Genomic DNA, 13092 nt, shown 5'->3' with positions numbered 1-13092 from the left:
ATTGCCTTATCTAGCATTTGCCCAGCCCCGGAGGCTGTCTTGCATTGGACAGCTAGACTAACATCCCAGAATTGTTTTGATCATCCTTCTTAATACAGGCTGGGCATGAAATCATGAGCTTAAAACTGCTTCAGCCTTCATCTCATCCCCAGATGAACTGGACCAGACTTTCACTTCCCATCGAGAAGTGAAACACAGGAAACCGTGTTACTTCCACTATAGCCACTACCTGTTTCTCCAAGTTCTGCCTCAGAATTCCTCCAGCAGTGACTCCCTTCATAGTATTTCAGGCTTACTCGTTACTCTGGCAGGCTGTTTGTGAATAGCTATTCAGCAGCTGGCACATGTGACTGTGATCTTAGGCCTTATTTTTCCGAAGCAGCAGCCACACAGGGAACACACACTGTGTTGGAGGAGTCAGGTCCCCACGGGGGTGTGAGCTGCATCTCGCTCCCCCAGGGTGTGGGAGCCCATTGGCACGGGTGCTGGTGCCTTGGGTGAGTGGCTTTGGGGCACTCTTGGGATGGCGGGGCTGAAAGCCAGCGTCTTCTGGCTCTGCGGAACCTCTTCCCCACAAGGTGGCCTGGGCTGTGCTGGCCGCCTGGGGCTTAGACACCATGAATCTCTCCAGCTAATGGGCAAAGACAGACACTTCTCCAAGACTGTGCAGTGCCGTTCAGTTTCAGGAATGCTCAGCAGCATCCACTTGCCTCAGCTCTGACGCATGGAAGCCTCTATTTCCTCTCGACTGGGACCATGTGACTGGTTCCAGTCAACCAACCGGCTGTGGGCAGAAGTGACAGTCAGAGCACAGTGAGTCTCCCCCGGCCCGAGCCGGGCAAACCCGCGGCACCCTGCTGCCGCTCCTGTGGGCGTCAACAGCGAGACCGCGCGGAGACGCCAAGCGCCCGAGCTCAGCGGTCTGGACGCCGAGTCCCGCCGGAGGGCCCTTGCCCTGAAGTGTCGCCGAGCCCTGTTTGGAGATCTGTTTGTTCTGCACTGAAACCTAGCCTATCCCAACTAATCCACAACCAGTTCTCGATTCTGACACATTATTCTGATTTAATGACCTTTTTAACTAAAGGCAGGCAAATGTGTGGTTGGTTTGTTTTCAGCAGCACCGCGGTTCTGGAACACGCGATGGACTGGGGCACACGGCCTCACCCAGCACTGCTTGCTGCTTCTGAGGCAGGACTTGCTTTGCAGAGTGAAGCAGGCCAAGCGGCCGCGTTTCCTGTCAGTGTCGCTGTCCACACAGTCCTGAGGTCACGGAAATACACATCCATCCAGATGAGATGACCCTGGGTAAAGTTTTTATTTTCAGCTTCTAAATTAAGAGTTTTCCTTTGAATTACTACATATATTATGCATGCTGCTGCTAAGTCGCTTCAGTCGTGTCCGACTCTGTGCGACCCCATAGACGGCAGCCCACCAGGCTCCCCCGTCCCTGGGATTCTCCAGGCAAGAGCACTGGAGTGGGTTGCCATTTCCTTCTCCAATGCAGGAAAGTGAAAAGTGAAAGGGAAGTCGCTCAGTTGTGTCCGACTCTTCACGACCCCATTGACTGCAGCCCACCAGGCCCCTCTGTCAATGGGACTTTCCAAGCAAGACTACTGGAGTGGGTTGCCATTCCTTCTCCTATATTATGCATACACAAATAATAAATACATTGTTTTACTGACATCTTCTCTGTACTCCAGTGTATTAAATTATGCAAATGTATGGGTCACACAGAAATAATTATTTTGAAATGTTAATTTGAGTTTGTATAAACATATGTATTTTAAGTTGTATTTTAACTAATTATAATTAGACTGCATTACATTTTGTATGTTGGCTATAGAATGTTTAAAGACATTCTTATGTGCCTTTAATCCTAGCCCAAGTAATTACTACATACCTCATTTTATAGGGTTTTTATTAGGGAATGCTTAGTGAAAGTTTCACTTTGCCTTTGCCTTTAAATTATGTTCTTTTACAGCATAATGTAAATTTTATTGACTTTAGCGTTTGTTTTTAGCACACTTACTTTCACCATTGTTAAATAAAACATACATTCCCTTAAGATTTAATTAAAAGTTTTTAGAGAAGGGGGAATAATAGTTATACATACTTATAATAGGAAATACCAAAAAAAGAAAAGAAAATGAAAACCACTCACAATGCCACCCACCAGATGGTGTGCCCCCTCCTCCCCCAAGTCCAGATGGGCTCCTGATGCTCAGAAACTGCATCCTGCCTTTCGCTGCCCTTGTCATCCTCTTCCAATGATTTTTAGAGGCTTCCTCGTACTCCAACATCTGTATGTACTGTAATTTAAACATATTCCTGTTGTAGAGCGTTTGTAGCTCAGCGCTGTTCTGAACACTGGGACGAATATACTAACACATCAGAGGCAGAACAATGCCCCCGCCCCAGAGATGCCCGCATCCTAACTCTGGAGGCTCTGAATGTGTGACTGCACATTCAGGCGAAAATGTGCGACTCTGAAGGCATGATTAAGTTAGGAACCTTGAGATGGGGAGATTCTCTGGGTGGACCCAATCTAATCACACGGGTCTTTGAAAGAAGAGAACCTTTCCCAACTGTGGTCAGAAAAAAAAGATGTGCCAATGGTATCAGAGTCAGAGAGAGGCCACGTTGCTGGCTTTGAAGACAGCAGACGGGGGCCGTGAGCCAAGAAACATAAGCTGCTTCTAAAAGCTGGGGAAGTCGAGAAAGGAGCAGATTCTTCCCCAGAGCATCACCTTGCTCTAGGTGGTAATTCCTAAAGGAATTCCGCCTTGCCAACACCTTGATTTTAGCCCAGCAGAACTTGTGTTGGATTTCTGACCTACAAAGCTGTCAGATGATACATTCGTATTTTTTTAAGCCACTAAGTTTGTGGGAACTTTTTAAAGCAACAACAGAAAACTGATACCTGATTTTTGTGCATGAATTTTTTTTTTAAACTATTTTCCTTAAGAGTCAATTCCTAGAAGAGTTTTCAAGGTACCTAATACACATTGCCAAACATGCTACCATCTCATCAGCAATGTATAAAGGCCTGCTTCACATGGCCGCTACTCAACCTGAGATTTAACGTCCTATGTACCCTGTTGTTTTGTGTTCATTTAAACTGATGTTAGTAATTACATCGGATACTAATGGTAGCCAAGGGTTTACTATGTGCCAAGCACTATCTGAACACTCATTTAATCCTCAGGCTTCCCTGAGAGCTCAGTTGGTAAAGAATCTACCTGCAATGCAGGAAACCCCAGTTTGATTCCTGGGTCGGGAAGATCCTTCCCTGAAGGGACAGGCTACCCACTCCAGTATTCTTGGACTTCCCTTGTGGCTCAGCTGGTAAAGAATCCGCCTGCAATGCAGGAGACCTGGGTTCAATCCCTGGGTTGGGGAGATCCCCTGGAGAAGGGAAAGGCTACCTTCTCTAGTATTCTGGCCTGGAGAATTCCATGTATAGTCCATGAAGTTGCAAAGAGTGGAACACGACTGAGCGACTTTCACTTAATCCTCACAATTCTATGAAGTATGTTACCATTGTTATCCCTATATTACAGAAAGAGGAAACCGAGGCACAGGAAAGTTAGTTCAGTTCAGTTCAGCTGCTCTTATGTCGGACTGTGTGTGACCCCATGGACTGCAGCACGCCAGGCCTCCCTGTGCATCACCAACTCCCGGAGCTTGCTCACACTTAACAATGAGAAAGTTGAATATATGATAAAGCTGGAGTTAAGACCCCACAAAATCTGGTCCCAAAGGGGATGTTAATTGGTAAGTCTTCCACTAAAATCAAAGCTCCTGGAAGGCAGGGTTGGCCTCCTCTGCTGCTTCACTTACTCTAGGGGTCCACAAGTTTCCCAGGTGGTAGTATTATTCAACATAATGACAACTGCCCCGAAGAGCTCTGTACATGGAGCTTAGCGCGTAAAAGCAGGCAAGTACGTTTAGTACGTAAAGAACTGTGTTAATCCTCTTGCCTTTGCTTGTGGTCAGCCACAGAATAATAGAATTATTCTCTAATCATGAAGACTCACCTCTTCAGCTACGAGATACTGGTGCTCACACATGTCCCTCCACTCACTCCTTCCCACACACTCCCGTGATTCACACACTACGCCAGACAATGAACAGGACACGAGGGGAGGACCGTGTCAGCTCTGAGGCTGCCACACAAACCCCACACAGCAGTGGCCGACCAAGCAGATGCGTGTGCTGCTGCCGCGAGGCCCAGCCCCTGCTCTCCTGTTACCGGAGCAAAGGCCGCAGATGTTCTCTGCGAGGGACTGGACGAGCATTTCAGGGTGTGCACTGCTGGGTGGAGGAGTCAGCAGTCGCTGTGTTCCAGGACAACTTGATCCACGTAACAGTCCACAGGCCGTGACGTGCCACCCACAGCTGGGCATCCTGTCCCTTCTCTCCTAACAGACTCACCCCGCTCAGGTCTCCACTGCCCACCCGCCCCAGGAGATACACTGCCCTGTGTGCCAAGGCTCAGGTGCCTGCAGGTGACCCCCAGGCCTGCCTGCTCCCTTTCTGCCCAGCGGTCCCTGCCCCCGGCACCCCACACACCTACGCTCAGCCTCCCCCGCGAGTCTTCTCCATGGCCACCTCATCTCCCATGTCAGCTGGCTGAGGGCACCGGGCAGGTCACAGCCTGACCAGCCCTCGGGGCTCCTCGTCTGACCACCTTCCTGTCTTCACGCCATCGTGGCCACTGCCTCCCTCCTGGCCTCCCCAGAAATTTCCACCATCTTCTCAGCCACTGCCTCCTCTTCTAAACAGGGGCCTTGGCTCAGAGCTCTAGCCCCCATCTCCCAAGGAGGCCCCTCTAGAACCGTCCAGAGGCCAAGGATGGACGTCCCCACTATCTCCAGCCCTAAACTCCCACAACCTTCAGATTTCTTGAGGCCACAGTCCCTGTGCTGTCTGCACACGGGGTACCAGCCTCCCCCAGGCCAGCATGTACCTGTCCCCTACATGGGGGCTGGTCCCCATCCAGCCCCACTCCCCACTCCCACAAGCCCCTGGTAACCTCTGTTCCACTTCTTGACTAACCCCGACCACACTAAACTCTTCATCACGGTGGAATCACGTACTCCTGGCCCTTAGTAACTGGCTACTACACTCGGCTTCTTTTCCGAGCTCACCCGTGCTGCGGCAGGTGTCCGAGTCCTCGTCCCTCCCAAGGCTGACTCGGAGGCTTCTTTTCCGAGCTCACCCGCGCTGCGGCAGGCGTCAGAACTCTCCTCCCTCCCAAGGCTGACCAGTGCCCACTGTGCACTCACCGCGGTCTGCTCAGCTGTCCTCCATCGGTGGACACTGAGGTTGTTTCTGCCTTTTGGCTACTGTGAACAGTGCTTCAGTGAACAGGGTGCACAGGGCTTGTTTCTATTCCTTTGGGCGCACACCTAGAACCTAAACGACTTTTCAGTTTTAAGGACGGGGTCAGTAGCCTGAGAGCGTTCCAGCAGCCATGCATGCCAGCACATGCTTCCTGCAGGAGGGCAGTCCCAGATTACAGCCCACTTACCCTCCTCACCCAGGCCCCACAAGACCATGAGAAAAAAAAAGCAAGCGAAGCTGACATCCCATTCAAATTCCAATAAAGACACAACATGTAAAAATAAGCCATTTTTATTAAAAGTTGAAAAGTTTTCAAAGTTTATACATGCAATCAGGTAATTCCAACATCAGGTGAATCTCTAAAATCACTGACAAGCAAATACACACTGGCCTGGTGACCATGCACCAGCTCTGTGACCTGCTCAGAGCTCGTCTGTGCACTCAGCCTGCTCGCTCGGAGGGAACCCTGACACACTTACCAGCATGTCCCTGTAGCTGCCGCCCCCCGGGACTGGCCTGATGGAGATGAGGGAACATGCCTGCCATGTGTCAGCAGCGCCGGGCTCTACTCCACCCCGCAGCCGTGCCCACCAGGACCGGTGTGTCCAGGCAAGTGACTGGCAGTGAGGTTCCCAAAACCAGAGGCTTGTTTCAATAAAAGGAGCGCTTGAAACAAAATCCTCCCCACCTGAGCCGTGGGCCAATTATGGCAGCATCCCTGGGAATGCTACCCGATCGAGGTGGCTTTTTGCAAGCTCCCGGGGAGCCGATGCTCATGGATATAGACCCACCGCAGCCCCTTCTTTCCCCACCCTTACCTTCTTAGACACCGTCCTGGTTCCGATGTGAACATCTGGCATGTCGATGCATTTCTGGAGTCATGAGGCTTTGTTTCTATCACCGATTTGTGAAGGGTTAAAAAAACAGAGCACCCAGATTTCGTAAAAAAATTTATTTTCATATAAAAGTGCCAAAATATCCACCAACGTCAATCTATCTCAACAACCAGTTTACTAGTCACCCAAACACAAGCCTCTTTATTCACATTGTTTAGACTCGAATCCTTTTCATACGTTCCCACAGTAGCTCGAGTCTCTCGACAGTGGGAAGTTTGCATTCCTGTTCGCTGTGCTAGTCCATATGTCCAGGTCCATGTAGGCACGGAACGGGTTAAACCCGGGGTAATACTCCTTGCACATGACCGCCTGGTTCTCCATGTGAGCCGAGTGTTCCGCGGTGGGGTTGATGGCGCAGCAATTCTCATACACGTCGCTTTGCGGGGCCCAGATGGAACCAAAAAGTCCAGACATTGGAGACAAGCTTCGGGTGCTTGTGAGGTAGGGCTGAGGCATGCACAAGGAGGGGGGGAAAAGAAAATATGTAAAGAAATAAAGAAGCCTTAGGAAGCAATGTCAAGGTTGACTGCATCCTTGGGGCTGCCGCAGTGGAATCGACCCCGGCTGCCTGGATGCTACCACACTATCCTCAACCACCTTGGTGTCTCTAACTCCATTTACTCAAACAGCAGGTCATGAAATTCCCATCCAACTAGATAAGCTCATTTCAGGTAGAATGCCCTCTATCTGTAAAAACGCGGTAGAGCGGGTGTGACCGGGGGGAAGCCCTCCAGACCCACCGGTGACCCTGCCGGACCTTCTTGGAAGGTTCATCTCCTCTCCTCCCACAGGCAGAAGGTCAGCGGGGCCACAGGAGCCCACCTGCCTCCCGTAGGGCTTCCTGGCCCAGGTGCAGCGTCACTGATAACCCTCTCTCCTTGATGCAGTTTAGGGCATCGTGGCTGCCAACGTCTGCAGGCCCCCATCCATCCGCCCACCTGGGAGGCCCCTGCAGAGAGTAGCTAGTGACCCAGGGGAGCAAACCAGGCTCCAGCGCATCTGAACCCAACCCTAACCCAGGATGATGGGGGCAGCGGAAGAACCCAGGGCACAGCAGGGCGGGCGGCACTGACCGGAGAGCTGATGAGACTGGCGTGTCCCCAGGCAGTCGGCATGCTGGGGGGGCTGCCCCAGGCAGACGGGGAGCTGTGGTCAATGAAGTCCGTCTGAACCTCGGCAGGACAGGGGAAGCCGCTGGGGTAGTTCATGCCTTCTGCAAAGAATGGAGACATCAGCAGAGCTGAACACGTTTCAGGAGAGAATGGAATTCTCACCCTCAGGCAATAAGCTTTCAAGGACTTACTGTGTTGACAAGTTAAAGCCAGACATAAAATACTTACTCCATGAGACACAGCACCTGGTAAGCCCTCAGTGAGGAAGTTCCTCCTCTGGGCTTCATTTTCTGTGTGTGATAATCTGGCGGGGCTCTAATATACAGAGTATGCTGTAATACTGCTATGCTTTATAGTAGTAAATACTACTGTAGACTTAGAGTGTCATGGTTCTTTCTAGTCCTTAAACTTTTCTTTTATTGCCTGTCATGCCAGCGTCGGCCATCTGCACGTACACCACATGCACTGATAAAGGCAGCTGGAGACCAGGCATTTCTCAGACGGCAGTAAGAAGGCATCAACACAGCCTCACGCGCAGGAAGACAGCGACCACAGCACCCCCTTGTGGTTGGCATGGAGCACTGCATGTATCAGAACCCAGATAAGCACAAGCATCTGCACATCAACACACTTGAGCACAAGCATCTGCAATTCATCAGTTTCCCCTCCGTGCGCTTTCCCTTCCTTCTGCAGCGCTATCCAGGGGTATAAGAGTCAGAACATGCTGAGGAACAAGCACGTGAATCATTCTACCTCTCTTGGGACTTGCCTGCCTGAGAAGAGTAACTAACAGGTAAAGGACCCAGCCCCCCAACAGATAGTGACCATTCAGGTTCACATAGGTCCAAAAGGCCCTGTTCCACTGAATCTGAAGGACTACACAGAGCAGGGTCATTTGTACATGTCCCCAGACTGCTGGGTCTAGCAGGCTTTTTGAGGCCATATAAAATTACAAAGGCAAGCGTGCTGCACCCACACAAAGGCTCAGCTGACAGCTGGAAGATGACTCTCAAAGGCACTTTCTCTGCAGCTAGCGCCCTAAGTACACACATCCTTTTGGCTTTGACTTTCTGAGAATAAAAGGATGTCACTGGGACTGTCCAAGCAGCTTTACCTTCTGGAAAGGCATTGTAGTCGTTCAGTTCCAGGGGGCAGTACACACTGGGAAACTGGCCTTCACACGTGGCGTTCCAATCAATGAAACTGCTACAGAAAACAAGGGGTCTAGTTTCAGAAACAGGATGTCGACAGATCAAGGAAAGAAAGAGAAAAAGCATCTTACTGTCCAGCATCCTCATCACTGCGAGTTCTTCCGTTTGGGAAAATAAAAGAAGTACTTTATCGTCACAGAATCAAAGACCAACTCCAGGCTCACCACCAACAATACAGTGCGGCAGGAGGGACGGCTGGGACCGGACAGCCCCTCCCTTCCTTCTCTTATTGGATTACAGCTGCTTTACGTCATGTGAGTTTCTGCTGTGCGATGACCTGAACCTCCGTGCACATACACGTACCCCCTCCCTCGGGGGCCTCCCCTGACACCCCAGCCCACCCTCTAGGTCACCACAGAGCACCGAGCTGAGCTACCACGGCTACACAACAGGGTCTTTCTACCTATTTTTTCATGGTAGTGTATATGCATCAGGGCTACGCTCTTACCTTGTCCCCCCCTCCTTCCCTTGCTGAGTCCACAGGTCTGTTCTCTACATCTGTGTCTCGAGTCCTGCCCCGCAAATAGATTCATCTGTACTATTTTTCTAGATTCTATATATATGCGTTAATATATATGTTTTTCTCTGACCTACTTCATTCTGTATGACAGACTCTAGGTCCACCCCCACTTCCTTCAAAGGGGACGTAATTAATGTACAGCATAGCAAACATAGTCAGTAACGCTGTAACACTCTGGTGACAGAGACGGAGGTAAGTCTCTATGTGATGACCATTTTGTAACTATAAAAATATCAAATCACCATGCTGTACACGTTGATCTTAATTCCAAAGAAAGTCAGAGGTGGAGTTTGATCTCTTGAGTCCAGTGAGTATTTGGGTGAAAGGGGGGCAGGGGAGCTCTTTTTAAATGAAGCAAAACAAATAAATTCTGCATGGATAGGGGAATGGATCAAAACCTGGCTTTCAGTTTGCCAGAGAAGTACTTCCACTCAGACTGCAAAAACTTCTCACCCCTGGTTAGGTGTACAGCCATGTAAGCAGGACTAATATTTGACAGAAAACTGCTCTCCCTTCTAATAGCTATCATATTCTAAAAAAAAAAAAACAACCCCAGCCAGGTTTGTGAGGTGAAACCAGAGGCAGGATCCACGGCTGTGGCTCTGTCTGCAGCAGGAGAGCTGGATGCCGCTGGGGGTTCGGGCACCCGCTCTGGGACTCTCTCACACCCGCGCTAACGACCACCTCTGCTGGCCAGGCTGGCACTCAGCTCACGTGAACCGCGCCATACAGAATGGGATTCTCGGTAGATGCTTTGATCCCGATTGCAATCTGGATCTTCATTACAGAAACAAGAAAGCAACAACTTTGTAATAAGCTGGAGCCCCTAAAAAACCTCAAATGGATTCTGATAAAACACAGATATTAACATTTTCTCAAGTGTTCATCATTAAATGATAAATCCAATGGCAAGTCTAAGACGCGGCCATTGTGTAACTATTTTTCAATACACAAACTATTCGATCTTTAAAAGCTTTAAATGTGTTCAAGATTAATGCTGTGGAAAACAGAAATTCCTGTTCTGTTAGCGAGGAGGAATTATGACGGGCTGTTTTTGTTTTTTTCAGTTGTTCCTTTCATCTTTTCCATTTAAAAAGGAAAGCACTGATGTGGTCACTGGCTTCCTTCCGGGCTTCCCTCAATTTCTGGCTTATAATTTCTCAGACATCACAACTCAAGTCCGAAAGGCAGATGGCAACACCCCGCCGAGGGGCTGCGGAGGAAGCCGGGTTGGACTGCGGTTAGGACAGGCTCCCAGCCCCGCGTGCGGGGCCCCCAGGCCACGGCAGCACGTACCTGCTGGGCACCGCAGCGCGTGAGGGCAGCGTGGCTGGCCGGCCGCTCTCCAGGGCGCACCCAGGCTGCCGTGAGGACCGGCTCCCAGCCCCGCGTGCGGGGCCCCCAGGCCACGGCAGCACGTACCTGCTGGGCACGGCGGCGGGCGGGGGCAGCGTGGCCGGCCCGCCGTTCTCCAGGGCGCAGCCGAAGCCGCCGGTCACACACACGGGCTGCGCGGGCCACAGGTCCCCCGGAGCACAGAGACCTGTGGGAGAGAGCAGCCCTCTCAGGCCCCCTTCCTGCAGGGCAGCGCACCTCCTCGCCCCCAGACAGCACCCCCACGTCCCCCACGGGCCTGCCACGCCCAGCACCGCGGATAACGAGGTCACGGGAGTGACTCCTCAGCATGGAGGGCCTGCTTCCTGCAAAGCTCCGTCAGGGTTCCAGGACACGGCCATGAACAGGCTGACGTTCAGGTGAGCAGAGGCACAACAAGCAGGAAGAAGAAGCTGGGGCAAGGGCGCCGTGACAAGAAACACATAATTCCGTGGCAGAGGAGGGGCAGCGGCCTCGGCCCCAGGAGGCTCAGGGCGCGGGGGCGGACATGAGTGAGCCCCGCTTTCCAGAGCCGCCCCCACGCCTTCCTGGGAGGTACCTATCCCGGCTCCCCCTGCTGTGGAAGGCCTGCCTGCGGGGTCAGCTGACACCCGCCACGCGGTTCTGAACCGACTCCTAAAGCTGCCCCGGGGACCCGGGCCTCTGCTCCTCCCAGCCAGCACCTGCCAGGACTTACACGGGCCTCCACCTTCACCACCACAGGGGCTGCCCAGCCATCTGTGGGATGCACGGAGAGCTGGACGGACAGACACACGCCACTGGTTGGTGGCAGAGATTAGAGACAAGCTGGCCATCTGCACACAGGCCAGGCGTCCACAAGGAAAGACTAGACTCAGCTGTTGGAAATGCACTCGGGACCGAAAGATTCACCAGCCAGCCAGCCACATGGGGACACTGCCTGCCTGTACTCCTAGAGGAGGCAGGTCCACCGTAGGGGCCCAAAATGTGGACACAGCACTCACTTTCCAGGCAGCCTATGAGCCCTCGGGCAGCTGGTGGTAATCACCTGCCTGCAGACCTGGAGACGTGCAGCTCAAGATGGTCACAGTGACCCTCCAGCATTTAAAGAAACACCACCGGAGACCACGTAGCTACCACAGCAGTGGGGGGGTCCCTCAAAGATGAGGCCTGCCTCCTAGGACCACCCTGGTGCTTTAGGGCTGGCTCAGCGGCTGGGCCCAGACCCTGTGCTCAGTCCTGAAGGGCAATGCATCCTGTCCTGAGTCCTGGTGAGAGCCGCTGGTACCAGAGGCTGGATGAGCTGATGAAGAGATCTGGTTCCCGTTCTGTCAGTCAAATCCACCAAGAATTGCTTCTAGAGTCACGTGCTCACGAGCAAACGGACCAGAGGCCAGGACCACACAGAGACGAGGGGCGTGCGTGCTGCTGTGAGACTGTCTCTGGGGGTCTCAGGCGTCTCCACGCCCCCGAGAGGGTACTCTGGCTGCCCACATTCTGACCTGTCTTTCCAAGGACAGCCACTGAACAAGGTCTCAGGAGATGTGGGGAAGGTCTCAGTGTACAGCAAGGGGCAAGTCTGCTTTGTCCAACGTGATAAAGATGTCATCTCCTACCTATTATTAAAAACCAAAACACGTAGGTTTCCTAAGCGTGGGGCTCCCTTCCTGTAACGCAACCACAGAGCACTGCAGGCGCAGGGGGGCCCTGGGCGCCCCACATCACCCCTCAAAGTCTGGGACCTGCAGAAGTGTGCTTATGAGGCTCTCAGGCCGCTCGTTGTGCTAAGCATCCTGTGCCTCTGACCCAAGCCTCCTGTCCTCTGGTAGCATCCACAGAATCACGGCAGGCAGACCTGAGCTCAGGTGAGCACAGCAGACCCCTCACCGGTCTCCACAGTGACGCGATCCGATTCAGACCCAACACCACCCTCTGGCTGCAGTACTCAAAACAGATGGTGAGGTGGCAATGCATGTTAACTAGGCTCACTGTGGTGACTGTTTTGTAAAATGTACGTATATTGAAACCTGGAGGTGGGCACGGCAACCCACTCCACTATTCTTGCCTGGAGAATCCCATGGACATGACTGAAGTGACTTAGCATGCGTGCACACACATACATTGAATCACTGTATTACTTATATGCCAGAAACTAATAAAATGCATGTATCAATTGTACCTCAAAAGAAAAAACAAAAGATGAGACAGTGAGGGGAGGTGAGAGCAGAAGCAGAGACTTGTCAGGAGATTGTGGTGATTACCTACATGAGAAATAACGGTGGCTGAGAGGAGATGTGCTCAGACACTGGGTCTATGTGAAAGGCAGAGGCTGAGAGGTCAAGGATGAGCCCCAGACCTCTGCCTGAGCAACAAGCGCGAGCGGGAGGCTGTGTGAGGAGCAGGCTGAGGAGGGAAGTGTTCAATCTGGGACGCCCACACAGCCCCAAGAACAGACGGCAGTTGGTGGTGCGGAGTCCAGGCCAACAGAGCAGAGGTGGGGGCCGTCAGGGGGCTAGAGGGGGACAGCCCCCCAGGGTAGCGTGACCCAGACGAACAGGAGAGCTGGGGGAGTGGAGGGGGACTGCACCAGGACCCCCAGGTCACAGCCCAAGCAGAAGGGGCAGGGTGGGTGTGGAGACTGAGGACAGAGCGGG

General features: G+C 52.3%; 1 protein-coding gene across 12 annotated transcripts in view; it reads right to left on the bottom strand.

Moving 5' to 3' along the window:
• Positions 1-6283: 6283 nt before the first annotated feature.
• The window catches only part of TMEM131L (transmembrane 131 like), a 173869-nt gene continuing 167060 nt past the window's right edge, over positions 6284-13092 (bottom strand). For 4 of the 12 annotated variants that reach the window (XM_025268211.2, XM_025268213.2, XM_044930567.1 and 1 more), the window contains 4 exons: positions 10508-10628; positions 8469-8560; positions 7316-7455; positions 6284-6689 (listed from right to left, as the gene is read on the bottom strand). In XM_025268211.2, coding sequence (XP_025123996.1) covers positions 6414-6689; positions 7316-7455; positions 8469-8560; positions 10508-10628 — 629 coding nt within the window. In that variant the 3' untranslated portion in view covers positions 6284-6413. Of the gene's footprint in view, positions 6690-7315; positions 7456-8468; positions 8561-9604; positions 9863-10507; positions 10629-11940; positions 12055-13092 lie in introns of those variants that run through there. The other 8 variants (XM_044930564.1, XM_044930563.1, XM_025268212.2 and 5 more) reach the window with 8 other exon arrangements.

This window comes from Bubalus bubalis, chromosome 17, assembly GCF_019923935.1.
Source record: "Bubalus bubalis isolate 160015118507 breed Murrah chromosome 17, NDDB_SH_1, whole genome shotgun sequence".
In the NCBI taxonomy this organism is placed as follows: Eukaryota; Metazoa; Chordata; class Mammalia; order Artiodactyla; family Bovidae; genus Bubalus; species Bubalus bubalis.
The sequence above is the reverse complement of the archived record's forward strand: the minus strand, read 5'-3'. Positions and strand labels throughout refer to the sequence as shown.